General features: G+C 41.2%; 1 protein-coding gene across 1 annotated transcript; it reads left to right on the top strand.

Annotated features, from left to right (window-relative positions):
- The first annotated feature begins 261 nt into the window (after positions 1-261).
- Positions 262-19,947, top strand: gpm6aa (glycoprotein M6Aa). Its single transcript, XM_064954902.1, has 7 exons — positions 262-691; positions 14,439-14,631; positions 15,001-15,157; positions 15,586-15,739; positions 15,911-15,987; positions 16,455-16,520; positions 18,048-19,947. The coding sequence occupies exons 1-7, from the start codon at positions 655-657 to the stop codon at positions 18,198-18,200; spliced, it is 837 nt and encodes a 278-aa protein (XP_064810974.1). The 5' UTR covers positions 262-654; the 3' UTR covers positions 18,201-19,947.

Raw genomic sequence — 19,947 nt, 5'->3', positions numbered from 1 at the left:
GATAAGGGTCCCATGACAAGTCCTTGTAATAAACAAATTTAACCTGGATGATTAATATGATCATGAGAATTCCCTTTTGGATTTCTGAAATATCCGTTAAGGAGAAGGTTCACTTCATGCAGCAGAACATAGCCAAGGGGGCTGACAGGCTTAACCATTCTCTCTGAAAAAAGGGGTTATCCGGGTGGGCTGGGTGGGAGAGTGTTTGACACCTCTAAAGAAACACCCCTCCTCCTGGTCTCAGGGTAAGGGTATTTTTTCAAGGCTGAGCCGGTGTTTCTATCATTGCCTGTCTATGCTTTCTGTTTTCTGACCACCTGCACCTTCCTGCAAACATACTTATTCCTGCATACTGAGACCACCCTTTTCCCTCACCACCCCCTGTATTCTCCACTGTTGAGACCAGGTTTTCAGCACTTGCCAGAGTGGCACGCGATGGACAGCGCTGTAAAGACGCACTGATCTCTCTCATAAATCAACGGCACGACTACTTGAATTAAATCTCTGCTGCCAAGAGGTCTGAACACAGAGTAGAGAGGAGAGAGAGAGAGAAAGAGAGAGACTTTTGTGGACTATCCCTCAGCCGACAACACACAAAGAAACAGAGTTCTGAGCTTTTGTCATATCAGTTGCTCTACATCTAGAATAGCCCAGATGGAAGAAGATATGGACGAGGGGCAGACTCAGAAAGGTAAGGAAAGAGAAGTATATTTTATACTCAGGTGGATGGATTGAGATTCAATTTGAGTGAAATCCTCCCCTAATTTATTTGTCTGGTGTCAGTGAAGTACTTATGCAGAAAGGTTTGAGAAAATATTTGGTTAATAATCTGTGTATAAAAAAGCATCTGTTTGGGTTGTTCCTTTGTCCATTGATTGTCTGCTTGACTAAAGTGTGTGTGTGTGGTGTGGGTGTTGTCTGCTGTCGAAACAGTCAGAGGGGTGTGACCTGCCTCTGTGAGCGTTGACTGTGAAAGCACAGGGAGGATTGTCTTTGTTCACGGGTGTCTCGGTAAGGCTCTCCCATGCCTGTCGAAATGGATCAGCGGAACATCGAAGACAAGAGACATCGAGCCAGTCCGCTTTCGCTAATAAAACCATTGTATTCCGACCATATGCATGTCCAGCTTTTGTATTCAAATCAAAGCGCTTTCATGCTTTCAGCAGACATTTTTTTGACGCATGTGAAGAGTGAAGATTCATTTCTAGTGCATTTGCATGCAGGGTATGTTGTTTGCATTGTGCAAAGGGGTTGCCATTTAAAATACAAATTTACCCCTTCGCCATTGTTGAAGAAGTGTAGGCTTGAGGCGAAAATAGCAGTCTATAAATACATGATGTATAAATACATTGATGTTTACAAGCGGTTGGTTTGAATGAGCCTTCTTCCATATTAATTTAAATGCTCACTGGATGAATAAAAATGCTGTCGTTCTCTCCACTCTGAGGTGTATTTCTCCCCCTCAACTCCACCTCCTCCTCCTTCCTTCCTTCCTTCCTTTCCCCCTTCTTCCCAGGTTCTGTGCATGTGACAGGGCTTCGAATGTCTGTGCTTCTTTTCTTCCCTCCTTCCTGAAAACCAGTGCTTCACAGGCATGAGTTGCCATGGTACTGGCCAAGTCTGGTCATTATCCCTGCAGCCACTCTGCTCTCTGTTCTGTTCCTGCAGATGACATTTTGGTATCCTGGACACACAGTTTACACATTGTCTGTGTGTGTGTGTGTGCGTTTTTGTGTGAGTGTCATGGATAGTCACTCGTTTAAAAAATACTGTTTTTCTGCTGTCCCCATAGGAGAAGCCCTTGAAGAACCCTTGTTGATTCAAGGTAGAACCCTTTTGGTTCCAAGTAGAACAATTTTGGGTTTCATGTAAAACCCTTTCCGCAGCGGGTTCTACATGGAACCCAAAATTATTCTACCTGGAACCAAAAAGTTTTTTTACCTGGAACCAAAAAGGTTTCTGCTATGGGGACAGCTGAATAATTACATGTATTACAAAGTGATAGGCCTTTATTGTCTGGTAAGATATTATAACCATTGGTGGCTGCAATATAACATTGGATCAGGAATTCTGTTTTCACACTATGATCCATGATTCTTTGGCACTAAGATGTCTCCAACCTGTGGGATGACTACCGGAAACTTCTTGATAGCAGTTTTGATTGAATACCCATCAGTCTCCAAAATAGAGACTGATGGGTATTGTACTCGCTCTCTCTGTGTGAATTCTTTATCCTGGAAGCCCAATCTGTCACATCATACAGTTGGCCATCTCCATCTATGTTCACCATACTGAACGAGACTAGCACCCAGACTGTGCATGCGTGTCTCGAGAACACCATGCCCATTCATTTGGGTGAAGGCCTTGTTAGTCTTTCTATAATACTTAGCCGATCATTCTTTACACTACTAGCGCTGCGGCAACACTGGCCCAAAGGTGGCTAACTGGCACATCTCTTCTCTCAAATTTGTAAAGTTATAAATGAAACAGGGTGCTAAAGCAGCTTGGCTAAGTGCTGCTCCACATTAACACTCTTCTTCTTTAGTGCTTCCTCTCTGAATCAACACACTGACTGATGAACTTCAGTTGCCTGGTCCCTGAACTGTTTGTGCTGTATAGCCAACTCTTATGGTTCTACAACATGCTAAACCATAACAATGATCATAGGAGTCGGATACAGCACAAACAGGCCTGGGACCAGGCTACTGAAGTTCAGCTAGGGACACTTAGAAGTCTAGTGCTTGAAACAAGATGATTTGACCCTCCTGTGTCCAATGATGAAGTCTGAATGCATGCATAGTGTAAATGCCATGTAGTAGGTTGGCCTACATGCTTCTAGGCCTGCTACAGTATGTGCAGTGTGTCTTGCCCACTAGCAAATAATGGAATTTTGGTTCTCCGTTGATATTTGGCATTTGGTTCCTCCATGCAAACCTTAGCCCTAAAACCACCCCCTAAACAGAAACGTCATCAACCTCAAACAAACATCAAATTGCCCCAAAATTTTCCTGACATTTCAATTATTGACACAAGGAAAATACATTTCACTTTAGAAAGCTAGAGTAGCCATATTGAGAGGGACTTGGATATGCTCTCACAGTATTACCTTCACAGTGAGGGAAAGGGAAAGGGAAAGTGGGATACATAGTTGTACAACTGAATGCATTCATCTGAAATGTGTCTTCCGCATTTAGTGAGGTAACGTGATTTATGTTATTCATCTTTTAATAACAGTAATAAAATCCTCAGTGGAGCCATAAATAAACCTACTATTTGGCAACGATCAAAATTATAACTATTTGATTCATAAACTACATATTATCTAATGATGATCTATAAACTACTTATAAAACCACAACCCGTCATAAACAGTACTTATATTAATGTAAAGTATTACCAAGTTATAGATTACACCTTACTGTTACAGTGGGGCAAAAAAAGTATTTAGTCAGCAACCAATTGTACAAGTTCTCCCACTTAAAAAGACGAGAGAGGCCTGTAATTTTCATCATAGGTACACTTCAACTATGACAGACAAAGTGAGAAAAAAAATCCAGAAAATCAAATTTTTAATGAATTTATTTGCAAATTATAGTGGAAAATAAGTATTTGGTCAATAACAAAAGTTTATCTCAATACTTTGTTATTTACCCTTTGTTGGCAATGACAGAGGTCAAATGTTTTCTGTAAGTCTTCACAAGTTTTTTTGCTGGTATTTTGGCCCTCCATGCAGATCTCCTCTAGAGCAGTGATGTTTTGGGGCTGTTGCTGGGCAACACGGACTTTCAATGTCATACTGAAAGACCCAGCCACGTTTCATCTTCAATGCCCTTGCTGATGGAAGGAGGTTTTCATTCAAAATTTCACGATACATGGCCCCATTAATTCTTTCCTTTACACGGATCAGTCGTCCTGGTCCCTTTGCAGAAAAACAGCCCCAAAGCATGATGTTTCCGCCCCCATGCTTCACTGTAGGTATGGCATTCTTTGTCCTCCAAACACGACGAGTTGTGTTTTTACCAAAAGGTTATATTTTGGTTTCATCTGACCATATGACATTCTCCCAATCTTCTTCTGGATCATCCAAATGCTCTCTAACAAACTTCAGACGGGCCTGGACATGTACTGGCTTAAGCAGGGGGACACGTCTGGCACTGCAGGATTTGAGTCCCTGGCGGCGTAGTGTGTTATTGATGGTAGGCTTTGTTACTTTGGTCCCAGCTCTATGCAGGTCATTCACTAGGTCCCCCCGTGTGGTTCTGGGATTTTTGCTTACCGTTCTTGTGACCATTTTGACCCCACGGGGTGAGATCTTGCGTGGAGCCCGAGATCGAGGGAGATTATCAGTGGTCTTGTATGTCTTCCATTTCTTAATAATTGCACCCACAGATGATTTCTTCAAACCAAGCTGCCTACCTATTGCAGATTCAGTCTTCCCAGCCTGGTGCAGGTCTACAATTTTGTTTCTGGTGTCCTTTGACAGCTCTTTGGTCTTGGCCATAGTGGAGTTTGGAGTGTGACTGTTTGAGGTTGTGGACAGGTGTATTTTATATTGATAACAAGTTCAAACAGGTGCCATTAATACAGGTAACGAGTGGAGGACAGAGGAGCCTCTTAAAGAAGAAGTTACAGGTCTGTGAGAGCCAGAAATCTTGCTTGTTTGTAGGTGACCAAATACTTATTTTCCATCATAATTTGCAAATAAATTCATTAAAAAATCCTACAATGTGATTTTCTGGATTGTTTTTTCCTAATTTTGTCTGTCATAGTTGAAGTGTACCTATGATGAAAATTACAGGTCTCTCTCAGGTCTCTTTTTAAGGGGGAGAACTAAGTCTCTTGTCACTTGTCGCTTGGTTGAGACAATTATTCACATGACCACTGTAAATCTACTGAGCTGAAAGGCTGGTTTAAGAGCACATGAAAGGGGAGATTTAACACCCTCCTGGGAGTTAGGCCAATGAATGACTTTGGGCCTCCGCCTTGAGGGCCTCTCAAATGGCTTTATATTGCTTATATTTAATGTTCAATGTGTTTTGTATGTTACCTTAGATGACAAATTAATTTCAGTTTTCATTTCCATGTATTTGTGGAGATTATGTAAACAAAAAAATATATAACTTGTATGGTAACATTGCTCCTGTAGTATTATTTTTAGTCTGAGCTGAAGTCGTTGATCTTTAAATTTGTCAGGCCACCTAGCTTTAACCATGCATTATATATAAATCTGAGCAACTCCCAGGGAGGAACAGCATTAAAATGGTTATGCTTTCATCTAGTTGTTATATTATAATCTACAGTATGTGACCTCACTGTCATTTTGGGGTGACTGGTCACAAACTGACCCCCCACCTCAGAGAACCCTGAGTCCATGACATATTTAAGAGGACAGGCAGATGTAAGTGCTCTTTCTCTGGGCCATTCCTCCAGCAACTGACCCCCTGTCACCTCCTATGAGGACATCCGTTATGTGTGGACCAGAGCTCTGTAGATCGTCTGTAGCCCTGTCCTGGCATTAGGGGCACCATGGACTAGACATGGGGCTACCGTGCAAAAATAGTAAGAATGGAATGCACCTACTGTACAGAACATGACACTGTATGGTTTTCAGACACAACATGACCGTACATGCAAATTTAAAACTGTGCATTTTATACCTCTCAGAGCTGCTTTGTAAATACTCAAAATAACAATAAATACCCCCAAATAGTTTGCATCACATTTAGTTTCACCGTTAACAAAGGGTTACAAAATACCTTTGATCTTCTGTTATATTGCTACTAGTGTTACAGATCTATTTTGGCTGTCAAATGGAAGAGGCTAAGCTTTTTTAGCAACCAAAATCAACCAAATTGGATTCACATTTGTCCCATAGCCTGAGGTGTATTGCATTATGATAGTGTCCATACCACAGAGATCTTATAATTCACTAGAGTGGCCTTTGCATCCAGGTAACACGACAAAAAAATTGTGCCTCTTGGTCAGGAAAACTTTCATTCTAGAAACTGGAATTGGAATTCTTGGAATCTATCCAAGATTATTGCAAAAAAACATGAATTCAAGTAGGGAAGCCATAATACAGGTTTTCCATGTCTGTCATATATTCAATGTCATGTAATAAAAGATACAATTTGCAAGTGCACGAGAAGGGGTAATACAACCCATTGATCAAATAAAAGTATACTATTTTACCCCAAAAACTGGACATGTGTGTCAAGATGCAGCATAACAAATGGGAAAGCGAACGCTGAAACACGTACTCTTCCGACATTCACAGACTGAAACATCCCCACTGCTTAGTGTAGGCTTATTTTCCCGTACTCCGCCTCCCATGGACGTCTCCAGGCCACCAGATCAAATGAACATTATTAAATGTGAAAATGTGCCTTGTGTACACCACAAGCTATTCTAACCAGAAACTAATTAGCTTTTTCTCTTTGAATCTATCTCCTTCTCTCTCAATCTCTCCCTCTGTTTCCCTCCACCCCTTCTCCGTCTCTCGCTCCCCCTTCCCTGTTTTAATGAAACTAATGCCACTATAGATCTTGTGATCGTGTGGCTGATACTATATGGATTATTTTCTGAATGATCCTTCGGAGTGCTGTTGTCTTCAAGATGCATTATCAATGTTTTCTAAGAGGTGACCATTACATGATGGCAACCTCAACCTTTTAATGAGCCATTGTGTTGTGTGTGAGTGTGTGTGTGTGTGTGTGTGTGTGTGTGTGTGTGTGTGTGTGTGTGTGTGTGTGTGTGTGTGTGTGTGTGTGTGTGTGCGTGTGTGTGTGTGTGTGTGTGTGTGTGTGTGTGTGTGTGTGTGTGTGTGTGTGTGTGTGTGTGTGTGTGTGTGTGTGTGTGTGTGTGTGTCCCTTTTGCCTGTCGGACATGACGCTGACAGATGGGAGAGTGGTGACCGTGGTAGTTGGGAGGGGGCATGGGAGGGGCCTGTCCTTTCTCTTTGTGTTAGAGAGAGAGAGACGCCTTCTGTTGATTGGACTGGAGAGACATGTTTGGGGTCAGAGCCGAATTACAGACTTTACTTTTTGAAGAGGGGCTGTTTGTATGGAGTACAATTGAAGGTGGAGCTGGAGCCTGTCTCTTGATTCAGCCTTTATTGTCAGTTTAGAGATAATCCACATGTAGCCATGTTTTCACATACTGTAGTGATTTCCAGTAATATTTAATGGCCCCCTAATTTGAAGGTTTCATATGAATAAAGTTCAAGAACAAAGTGTGGTCATCATGAGATAAATATAATAGACTATGTCATTGTTGACCATTAGCTACTTTTGGAGGAATTCTTTACTAATGCCAATCTATAAAAACAACAGTTCATTTAACTTCTCTGTTATGCTTGTCTCCAAGAACAACTGTAGCCTAGTCTCAGATCTGTTTGTGCTATCATGACAGCTTCTTGTCATTTTAGTCATGATGACACAAACAGACTGGTGCCCAGGCTAGAAAAACTGGTCTTGTTGTTAAATACATTGCTAGAGAGAGTGAATGGTCCCTTTCACAACATATACCTAAACTGACACTGGGCCAATTGATACCCAACAAGTTCTACAACACACTCAACCCTATTCCACTGTGAACATGATCAATTGGAACCCCGGTAGCAGCTTATTAAACAGGCAACTTTCTCATCCCAGGTAATGTAACAGTAAAGCAGCTGCCATGAATAATGGATGGAAGTGGCTGGCGCTGTGCTGTTACTGTGCTGCTGGTGCTAAATTATGGATCAAGCATCCAGTGGCTCTTTCAGTCAATTCACACTAGTTGTCATTTTCACTAGCATAGCGCCAACAGATTGAGTCAGGAATCTCAAGTTCAATGTAAGTCTGTGAAAAGGCTGGTAATTAGACTTGTGATGGGAGGAGTAGCTGTTGTCTTCCAGTGGAGAATTGTTGAACTTGTTAGAAAACCAATAGTGTCATGCAAATGTATGATTATAACCATATCTGGTTCCCAATGAATCCTTAAGACTTCATATGTATTGCATTAAATGGCAATATGGCCACCAGTACTACCGCCCAATGCCCTTGCAATGAAGAACCATGTGAGTTTTTAACAATTCTAATATTGTCAAATATTTAAATTTTTCCCCAAAACTTTTTTATAGTGATTCATGAAGTCCACAAAACATTTTCAAAACACACCAGTGGCGGTCGGTGCAGCTTAAGATGAGGGAGGAAGTTCATTTTTTGAATCAGCATTGCCTTATTTCTATTACAGCATATTGGATGACTGTCCTTCATATTCCATTCACTCAGCACAATGTAACATCGACAGGTTTAGATTACCACATGATACTCACATTTTCCCTATACCCATCATGAGGCCTATGAATGAAAGTAACATAACATACAGTGCCTTGCGAAAGTATTCGCCCCTCTTGAACTTTGCGACCTTTTGCCACATTTCAGGCTTCAAACATAAAGATATAAAACTGTATTTTTTTGTGAAGAATCAACAACAAGTGGGACACAATCATGAAGTGGAACGACATTTATTGGATATTTCAAACTTTTGTAACAAATCAAAAACTGAAAAATTGGGCATGCAAAATTATTCAGCCCCCTTAAGTTAATACTTTGTAGCGCCACCTTCTGCTGCGATTACAGCTGTAAGTCGCTTGGGGTATGTCTCTATCAGTTTTGCACATCGAGAGACTCAAATTTTTTCCCATTCTTCCTTGCAAAACAGCTCGAGCTCAGTGAGGTTGGATGGAGAGCATTTGTGAACAGCAGTTTTCAGTTCTTTCCACAGATTCTCGATTGGATTCAGGTCTGGACTTTGACTTGGCCATTCTAACACCTGGATAGGTTTATTTTTGAACCATTCCATTGTAGATTTTGCTTTATGTTTTGGATCATTGTCTTGTTGGAAGACAAATCTCCGTCCCAGTCTCAGGTCTTTTGCAAACTCCATCAGGTTTTCTTCCAGAATGGTCCTGTATTTGGCTCCATCCATCTTCCCATCAATTTTAACCATCTTCCCTGTCCTTGCTGAAGAAAAGCAGGCCCAAACCATGATGCTGCCACCACCATGTTTGACAGTGGGTATGGTGTGGTCAGGGTGATGAGCTGTGTTGCTTTTACGCCAAACATAACGTTTTGCATTGTTGCCAAAATTTGAATTTTGGTTTCATCTGACCAGAGCACCTTCTTCCACGTGTTTGGTGTGTCTCGCAGGTGGCTTGTGGCAAACTTTAAACGACACTTTTTATGGATATCTTTAAGAAATGTCTTTCTTCTTGCCACTCTTCCTTAAAGGCCAGATTTGTGCAATATACGACTGATTGTTGTCCTATGGACAGAGTCTCCCACCTCAGCTGTAGATCTCTGCAGTTCATCCAGAGTGATCATGGGCCTCTTGGCTGCATCTCTGATCAGTCTTCTCCTTGTATGAGCTGAAAGTTTAGAGGGACGGCCAGGTCTTGGTAGATTTGCAGTGGTCTGATACTCCTTCCATTTCAATATTATCGCTTGCACATGCTCCTTGGGATGTTTAAAGCTTGGGAAATCTTTTTGTATCCAAATCCGGCTTTAAACTTCTTCACAACAGTATCTCGGACCTGCCTGGTGTGTTCCTTTTTCTTCATGATGCTCTCTGCGCTTTTAACGGACCTCTGAGACTATCACAGTGCAGGTGCATTTATACGGAGACTTGATTACACACAGGTGGATTGTATTTATCATCATTAGTCATTTAGGTCAACATTGGATCATTCAGAGATCCTCACTGAACTTCTGGAGAGATTTTGCTGCACTGAAAGTAAAGGGGCAGAATAATTTTGCACGCCCAATTTTTCAGTTTTTGATTTGTTAAAAAAGTTTGAAATATCCAATAAATGTCGTTCCACTTCATGATTGTGTCCCACTTGTTGTTGATTCTTCACAAAAAAATACAGTTTTATATATTTATGTTTGAAGCCTGAAATGTGGCAAAAGGTTGCAAAGTTCAAGGGGGCCGAATACTTTCGCAAGGCACTGTAGGTGCACAGGTCTTGATAACTTTTTTGTAATCAACGTTACAGACAGTAACACATTCAATACCGCCTTGCACACTCTTGCCTGCATCTAGCTGATCTAGGGTGTTATCATTAGTTCAACAGTTACTAATGAGAGTTTCTACTGGACAAATTCAGGTATGTTTATCCCTGTTTTGTTCCGTTTGTTTCCGTTTAAGAAAAGTTTTTCAACAGAATCGATGGAGTGAATACACCTCTGATCACACGCAAACACAGTTCAAATTCATAGTAGCCACATACAAACAGCATGATCACTTTGCTTGTTGTAAAATTCCTTCTTGCTTCTACGCACAATCCTCTTCTCACCTTTTCCCTTCGCTTGTGGATGTCAGTGCACAACACATCATCTGTTTGTGACCAGGCGAAAATAACCGCTAAACTATACACACAGCCTACATCATTGTCACCATATTAGCTAACGTTATAGTCAACATAGCTAATAGAACCCGCTACAATCATGCAGTTTAGTAGTTACACTTGTGGGCCAAGGTGGCAATAAATTAATAAAACCAAAAGCTTACCTTGACTTGGAAGAGTGTCACGCCCTGACCTTAGAGAGCCTTTTTATTTCTCTATTTGGTTAGGTCAGGGTGTGATTTGGGTGGGCATTCTTGTTTTCTATTTCTTTGTTGGCCGGGTAAGGTTCCCAATCAGAGGCATCTGTCTATCGTTGTCTCTGATTGGGAATCATACTTAGGCAGCCTGTTTTCCACCTTAGTTTGTGGGATCTTGTTTTTGCACAGTAGCTGTCTAGCCCTGCAGAACTTTACGTTTGTTTATCTTTTATTGTTTTGTCGGTGTTTCATTATTAAATTATCATGAACACTTTCCACACTGTGCTTTGGTCTCATTCCGACGACGTACGTAACAATACGACCCCTCTCTGTTTGAGTCAGGTGTTTGAATAGGCTTAACAATCTAGCTGCATTTGCTAGCTAAATAAGTGAATGTGAAAAAAATACAAGGAAATATAGCTATCTCTCTCTCGCACGCTCGCTCTCTGGCTTCTCCTTCAATTGTTCAAAGCTGTTCAACTATTGTCTTTCTCTCTCTTTGAGTCAACTACTCACCACATGTTATATACTGCAATGCTAGCTAGCTGTAGCTTATGCTTTCAGTACTAGATTCATTCTCTGATCCTTTGATTGGGTGGACAACATGTCAGTTCATTCTGCAGGAGTTCTGATAGGTTGGAGGACGTCCTCCAAAAGTTGTCATAATTACTGTGTAAATTTATGGAAGGGGGTGAGAACCATGAGCCTCCTCGCTTTTGTATTGAAGTCAATGTACCCAGAGGAGGACGGAAACTAGCTGTCCTCCAGCTTTTTCCCATTCTTCTCTACAGATCCTCTCATGCTCTGTCAGGTTGGATGGGGAGCGTTGTTGCACAGCTTTTTTCAGGTCTTTCCAGAGATGTTTGATCAGGTTCAAATCCGGGTCCTGGCTCTGGGCCACTCAAAGACATTTGGAGACTTGTCCCGAAGCCACTCCTGCGTTGTCTTGGCTGTGTGCTTAGGGTCTTTGACCTGATGGAAGGTGAACCTTCACACCCAGTCTGAGGTCCTGAGCGCTCAGAGTGCTCTAGTGCCGGTTTTCATCAGGGATCTTCCTGTACTTTGCTTCGTCATATTTTCCTCGATCCTGGCTAGTCTCCCAGTCCCAGTCTCAGTCACAGTCACATTGCAGCACCCACCTGTAGCACGTGCTCCAGCAGGTATCTTTCACTGGTCATCCCCAAAGCCAACTCCTCCTTTGGCCGCCTTTCCTTACAGTTCTCTGCTGCCAATGACTGGAACGAATTGCAAAAATCACTGAAGCTGGAGTCTTATATCTCCCTCACTAACTTTAAGCATCAGCTGTCAGAGCAGTTTACCAACCATTCCATCTGTACACAGCCCATCTGTAAATAGCCCACCTGACTACCTCATCCCCATATTGTTATGTTTATCTTTATCTCCTTTGCATCCCAGTATCTCTACTTGCACATTCATCTTCTGCACATCTATTACTCAAGTGTGAATTGCTAAATTGTAATTATTTCGCCACTATGGCCTATTTATTGCCTTACCTCCCTAATCTTACTACATTTGCACACACTGTCTATAGATTTTGTTTATCCCATGTGTAACTCTGTGTTGTTTGTGTCACACTGCTTTGCTTTATCTTGGCCAGGTCACAGTTGTAAATGAGAACTTGTTCTCAACTGGCCTACCTGGTTAAATAAATAAAAATATAGAGTTCCATGTAGCCATGGCTCTATGTGGTACTGTGCGCCTTCCATAGTCTGTTCTTGACTTGGGAATTGGGAAGACACATTTAGTGGCATGTCTTGTGGGGTATTCGTGGGTGTCCAAGCTGTGTGCTAGTAGTTTAAACAGGCACATCTGTGCATTCAGAATGTCAGCGCTTCTTAGAAAAACATAGGGCATGTAGGATCTGACTTGTTGATAGTGTTGTTAAAAAGACAGAGCAGTGCTTTGTTATGGACAGACTTCTTCCCATCTTAGCTACTGTTGTATCAACATGTTTTGACCATGACAGTTTACAATCCAGGGTTGCTCCAAGCGGTGTAGTCACCTCAAATTGCTCAATTTCCACATAATTCTTTACAATAAATATCATAGCTGGGAAACGATGGGAATCGGGCTTGATGACGTGACGACACTGGCGGTGGATTACATCTGGAGATAGGCTAGGATGAGGAAAACACATGATTTTGTGAAAATGTGAAATCATATGAAAATGTGTTTTTGGAACACTTCATGTAATCTGATTTTTTCAAATGTATCGTTTCATGTTATGTTGCTTTGTATGTTGTCACATTATCACATTAACGTAATATAAGATTACATGTGATCACATGTGTTTTTGGAACACTTAACACGTATTCACATGTGAAATTCATGTGTTTTTTAAATAAAGGATCCCCAACCAAGCAGGCTGAGGCGGAGGTAGATGGCTAGCTTACTTGCTATTCCAGTCACAATCTGTATAGAAACACATGCAGAGCGTGGAGGAGGGAGGAGGAAGAGGGCTATTTCTTTCGCAATGCAGTGCAATGGAAAATAAACACGAGGCGTGATAGAGGAGATGGCAAATAAATGACTGCTTGGCTGCGATGAGGGAGATGTCATTGATTGGTATCTCTGAGAATTACAAATAAAATAGAGTCAGCTCGGTTTTTCAGACTTTTTTGTGAATGGGAAACATGAGCGGGGATTGAATGGGGAAGAATTAATCAATGGTTCTAATGGTGATGTAGAAGCACTGGAGGAAATTCTCCAGTCGTATGAGCGTGAAATTACATTTGTGCATTTCATTAGTGCTGCGCATTGATTTGGGGAGCATAGTTCAGAGCGCACTAGGAGAGGAAATACTATTTGACTCAATAACAGCTCATATATGGCCATGAAAAAGAGTGGGGTTCACTAATGAAATTGGAATGCAAATGACATTAGTCTGAAACAAAGTTGTGCATGAATGACATGCATTTTTAGAGTATGTTGGCATAGCATCCGTTAGGCTGAAGGATGAACTCACTGTCCAGACTGCTTCCCTCAAACACATACACAAACCCTAACATACAGTAACACATCCATGGGATTGTGATGCTGTTATAATATGGTCACAGCATTTTGTAGAAACACACCAATCCAGTCAAATACACCCGGATATCCCGCCCACAGACACTTACACTGAGGCACAGTCTCACACACTCACACAGACAGACATACACACACACACACACTTCTCGTAACATGTTATTATTCACCCTGATCCCTGTCCGATGTGTGGCCAGACAGAGTGGATGCCCGGGACGCCTATGGGTCAGAGTTCACCTAGAGCTCAGGCTGAAAGGGTCAACCACACCAGGGCTCTGCTGGGTGGGTTAAACCTCTGTAGGGTTAAAGTTGGGTTCACCTCATTCCTCATACTAGAATATATGTAGCAAAGAGGGGAGTCACTCTCTCACTGCTTCACCTCTGACTACATTTAACCACCAGTGTACAGAGGATGACCACTGTATGTGAAGTACCATACGGTACCATATTGTTCTTAGGTGAAGGCTGCTGTGTCAAAACCCTATGAAGTGTGCCACGCAATCACATGATATCCATTTTTAGAAACAGTTACCATGTTGATTATGGTACCTACTACTAGGATTGCTATGCACCTCATGCAACAACATCATTTTAGTGGTTGTGGTGGTGATATTATGGCCTTGTACTGACCACAGCATAGTGTGGTTGATTCCTCTCAAGATATCTTCCAGCATTCTCAACCAGTACTCTCAATACAGTGTTTCTCCCCCTGTTGTCCTGTGATTTACTGTATATAGTGAACATTCCCTCCTGTCTTTCATGAAGTCTGACCTTCTCTGTCTCTCTTCTCTCTGTGTGCTCAGGATGCCTGGAGTGCTGCATCAAATGCCTGGGTGGCATCCCGTACCCGTCACTTATCGCTACCATCCTGTTGTACGCCGGGGTGGCGCTGTTCTGCGGCTGCGGGCACGAGGCCCTCTCTGGGACCGTCACCATACTGCAGAACTACTTTGAGGTGGTCAGAGGACCCGTGGATTCCCTTGACGTGTTCACCATGTGAGCAGGCTACACACCTACGGCCTAAACTGGAAACATTCAAGATACACTGTTGTGTATCACCTGAAAGTTACCCCTATACCTAGTAGCTCTCTGTACTTTATAAGAACCTGCATTGCAGATGGGCTCGATAAGACCAACATTGTATCCTGGTGAAAGAACACTGTCTTGATTTAAAATGGGTTTGAAATTAGTCACTTGTATAGTTACTGTGTAAATACACTATTCAATGTAACTTGATAAGTTTGACCAGACAGAGTTACTGAGGATGTAGAAATGTGTTTTTAATGCACAATAACAATGAAACAACAATGTAATAACTGCACATTACAGTTGTTTTCACACACTTTTCACTTTTATTCCATCTAGGATTGACATCATTAAGTATGTGATCTATGGCATCGCCTCGGCGTTCTTTGTCTACGGCATTCTGTTGATGGTGGAGGGATTCTTTACCAGCGGAGCCATTAAGGACCTTTACGGAGACTTCAAGATCACCACCTGTGGACGTTGCGTCAGTGCTTGGGTAAGGGGTCATTAATCACTGAATGATGAGGTTTAGTGATCTTCAAGAGTAGCTTGTAACATTTTCTATGAATGACCTGTGTGTAAATGCAATGGCCCTAAGGGACAAAGTAGCTTTTAAAATGGCAGTGCCATCAATCACAATATTGTGGATAAAATGTGTCTATCTGTTCCACTTTCTATACCTGCACAATTGTTTCACGTGGCCAATCATCAAGTTTAAGTGGAATTAAGTGTGCTAGTACTGGAATAGATCAAAAAGTGGAATGTGGGGTATGTGAGGAGACATTTGGGAAACACTGATATAGACTCAGTCACAAAAATCCTGATGGGAAATACTAACAGCTCTTAATGTTATTCCTAATTCACTTGACGTGAGGTATACCTGGAATCTGGAATCTACTGAGTCTCCGCTATCCTATGTCTTAGTTCATCATGCTGACATACATCTTCATGCTGGCTTGGCTCGGGGTGACTGCGTTCACCTCCCTCCCCGTCTTCATCTACTTCAACATCTGGACCATTTGCCAAAACGCCACCATCCTGGAGGGAGTCACTCTGTGCCTGGACCCACGCCAGTATGGTAAGGATTCATGATATACCGTAGTTGGGTTTACTGCTTCTCTGTGGGTAGTTTCAAACATATTACCCGTGAATGTTGCATAGACATCTGTGGTATAGATATTCTGAGATAAATCAAAACCAATATGAAAATGTCGGACTGGCCTAATGAAATGTTCTCCTCTCTTTTCAGGTATTGTGCCAATTGGGGAGGGGAAGACTGTATGTACTGGATCTGACAAGTTTTACAAAATGTGTGAATCAAATGAGGTAGGTGATACAAATAACTTAACTACAAATACATCAAATGTGAATAACATATTTACATTACATTTACATTTAAGTCATTTGGCAGACGCTCTTATCCAGAGCGACTTACAAATTGGTGAATTCACCTTATGACATCCAGTGGAACAGCCACTTTACAATAGTGCATCTAAATCATTTAAGGGGGGGGGGGGGTGAGAAGGATTACTTTATCCTATCCTAGGTATTCCTTAAAGAGGTGGGGTTTCAGGTGTCTCCGGAAGGTGAAACATATGTTTAACAAATGATGTGATACTTGGTTTCAAAGTTTCAAAGTTCAAAAGCTTTTGCAAAATGAACATTTACGTGCAACATCTATGAAGGTTTTAAATAATGCATATAATAAAATGTGTGTGGGTCTTGTACAGGTTCACTAGGGATTTTATGGGGAAGTCTGACTCATTTTTTCCTTTCCTTTGTCTTTGATACAGCTGGACATGACATTCCACCTGTTCGTTTGTTCACTGGCTGGTGCTGGAGCTGCTGTCATTGCTATGGTGAGACACAAAAACCTATTACTTTTCTATCTCTGTTGATATAGCTGATATTACAGCTTTGATTTATATCCATTTGAGGGCAATGGATATATGGAATCTGTATATGAACGGCTGAGATCTGTGCAGGTCGCTGTACGTTCCTCATATGACAAAATAGGAATCAGACATGTCAGTGATTTTCCCCTTAACTAGTTTTATTTAACTAGTCCATAGGCAAACAAATTGTAATACAAGGTTCTGATTTGACGTGGCCATTTTGAAAATGACAGTAGTAGGTCAAATACAAGTGGTAACGGATGTAAATCAAATGTTGTGTTTTAATGGGCTCAGTTGATTTCTGTAGCTGAAATCTCTGTTTTGCTGCAAGTCTATGGGAATGGCTGTAGAGGCAGTATTTTGGCGCAGTGGAGAGACAAGGTTTTTCTTTGGCTCAGAGATGCTAGGCATTTCACAGCGTTGTCATGGAAACTGGGAGAAGAAAGGCTCGGAGCTTGTTGAAAACATCTCTCGGTAATTTGTGAGGAGCCATTTTCTAAGAAAGAGAATGTGGTCATCGTTAGTCAAAGATGATGGTGCAAATTTCAGTGAGACATTGCCTCCCATTTTAACAAAACAAATGGCTAGGAAACGGTGGTGGTACGCGACAGACACCCACCAACAGAAGGGTGGCAGTAAAAAAAGGAAACTACAATGTTAAAAAAGAATCAATGCACGTCTGATTCTATCTCATGCTGAACTGAAAATGTGTTAATGCAGTAAAAAATGCATGGTCCTTCCATTTTATCTGATTATTTAACTGATTACTAAAACAAATGATTAATTATCAACATCAAATACGAGATGAGATGTTAAACAGAATGGATGCAGTGTTTCCTCTATTCCAAGTCCTCGCAGCTGAGACTGCAGCTTTTGTTGGAATCCTTAATTTGGTCTTTGTGTAGATTCAAATCTATTAGCTTCTTATATTGATCTGATTCAGTGTGAAAGGTGTGGCAAAATAACAACCACAGTCATTTAAGCAAAATACATTCACAATGGCTTTGCGTCTCCATGAGCCTTTTCTGCCATTGAAACCCTGTGTACCACCGACTGCTTCTACTGTACTGCCGCCTGCTGGCATATCAGTGAAATACACCATTGTGAATTGAAAAATAAAAAAATCGAAATTTGAGACATTGTTTTTCAGCCATAGAATACTTAATTTGACTCCTTTTCCAGGTTTAATTAAAGCTGTGGGTCACAATCATAGCACTTTCAATTTCTGCTGGTGATGTCATGATGTGAAAATCCATAGAGATCCTATTAAATTACTAATATTCTAATTCCTCTTTCTATGTTCTCCATTAAGACTGTATCATTAAATCTGTAGTGATAATACAATATATAAATATGGTACACTTTCTTCCATTTCCTGACAGGCATTTATCTTTCCCTGATGGATGTCAGTGGAAAAGTGAAAGACCAATCATTTGTGGTGTGTTTGATTTTTCTCCCCGACTGAACTTGTGGGTGACTCATCTCTGTTAGATCCACTACCTGATGGTGCTGTCAGCCAACTGGGCCTACGTGAAGGACGCGTGCAGGATGCAGAAGTACGAGGACACCAAGTCCAAGGAGGAGCAGGAGCTCCACGACATCCACTCCACTCGCTCCAAGGAGCGTCTCAACGCCTACACATAAGGCCAGCGTGACGCCTGGCCCTGCCACCCTGCCCCTCCATCTCCACCATCCCCTTTAAAGAGGGGGGTGGGTGGCGCCCGGGGTCCTCGCCACCGCTGATGTCACCGGTGCGTCATATGACAAAGTGGTCCAGGGGACCCTCACAACCCCATCCAAACGGCATTTCAGATGATGAGCCCTATTACCTCTCTTATGGACTGTATTATGATTATGATGATGATTATTAGTATTACCTGTAGTATTATGGCTTTCATAGTAGTTGGTAGTTCAGTACGTAGTCGAAATGGAAGTATCTAGCAGAAGTATTTTTCATTTACTTTTTTACTTTGGAGAATTTCTTTGGATTTTTATGAGTTTGTAGTTTTATCAAGTGTCCCATTTCCCTCCTTTTATAATTGATTTATATTCATTTTTTAGGTGGTCAATGAGAGCTTAAAGGGTTTCAAGCACATTTCTCATGTTTGTGTGTCTGTACAGATCTCATTTTAAAGCACTGTGTACATGGATGGGTGATCGGTGTTGAAGACTACAATATTTTCAATCACACAGGGGAACTTTTAAAGCTTCTGAAGCCTTTAAATACCAGTACTGCCAGGGATCTAAATAATAACTTTGAAGTGAAAAGCTTTTTTTTCTACCTGCGGTTACACGATAGCATTACCAAATTATAATTATACAAAAACATGATTTACTAGATGTGCCAACCCACTGGGCACAGATGTCAATTAAACGTCTATTCCACATTGGTTCAATGTAATTTCATTGAAATGACGTGGAAACAACATTGATTTAACCAGTGTGTGTCCAGTGGGAAGCCTGTTAAACAGGAAACACTTAGGTCATTATCATAGAAGAAATTAGTTGCCAATATGATAAACAATGGATTATTTTATTACAATATGAGGCATCTTGCCAATTTAAAGCTATGTATCTAAGGACTGTGAATGATTCCATCGTCTTCAATCATATGCCACACAAGCACACGGACACATGTTCTCATGACCCCATTTTTACTTCGTAAAGTTTAACTTAATAAATACAAGTATGAAAGTTTTTGCAGATTTCTGCACTGCATATATTGAGATATAAATGCATACTTTGGTCCTATATGTTAAGCACTTCAAATTCAGGACAATTGATAAGAGAATCAAAATAAGTTTCTGTGGTTTAATTCACTATGAATCCCTGTCTTTCAAAAATATTGACGCAAAAAAAAGTATTTCATGTCAAATTGAACTTTTTGGTGGATTTATCAGTCTTAAGAAAAGTGTGTCACAGTAAGTTATTTTATTTATGACGGTAAAAGTTGGATTGTATTGCTTACACATCATTATGCCATAGGACTCCGAAGGTGGCCTACCATTTCATTGCCTGGCAATATTTGTTTTGTCAGTATTTCTAAGAGCTAGTTTTGTGCACTTATTTGGACATTTCTGTGCTCTCTCTAGGTGTAAGTGCATTGGTGTTCAACTCAGAGTTGGATAACTGTACTGTTAGGTAAAAACTGTGAATTTAGACGTTTTTTTTGTGGCATGGACAATTTTGTTTAACACTTTGCCTGTCTTGCTGGGTCAACCTTTTGTTTACATGTGCAGTACTAAACCCCCCAATGGTAACAGCATTATGCTACTGATATTAGACGGTAGTGTTTGAGTTGTGTCTATTTAGTTTGTGATGAGCTTTCAGCCATGTCTTGAACTGACTATTGTACCAACGTTGCTTATTCAGTAAATGACCTGACAATGTT

Source organism: Oncorhynchus masou, chromosome 32 (assembly GCF_036934945.1).
Source record: "Oncorhynchus masou masou isolate Uvic2021 chromosome 32, UVic_Omas_1.1, whole genome shotgun sequence".
In the NCBI taxonomy this organism is placed as follows: domain Eukaryota; kingdom Metazoa; phylum Chordata; class Actinopteri; order Salmoniformes; family Salmonidae; genus Oncorhynchus; species Oncorhynchus masou.
The sequence above is the reverse complement of the archived record's forward strand: the minus strand, read 5'-3'. Positions and strand labels throughout refer to the sequence as shown.

Excerpts from the sequence above, each read along its gene's own strand:
- gpm6aa (XM_064954902.1), top strand. The coding sequence starts at position 655 with ATGGAAGAAGATATGGACGAGGGGCAGACTCAGAAAG. Across the intron at positions 692-14,438 it reads CGAGGGGCAGACTCAGAAAG|GATGCCTGGAGTGCTGCATC; the intron begins GTAAGGAAAGAG and ends CTGTGTGCTCAG. Across the intron at positions 15,988-16,454 it reads AAATGTGTGAATCAAATGAG|CTGGACATGACATTCCACCT; the intron begins GTAGGTGATACA and ends TCTTTGATACAG.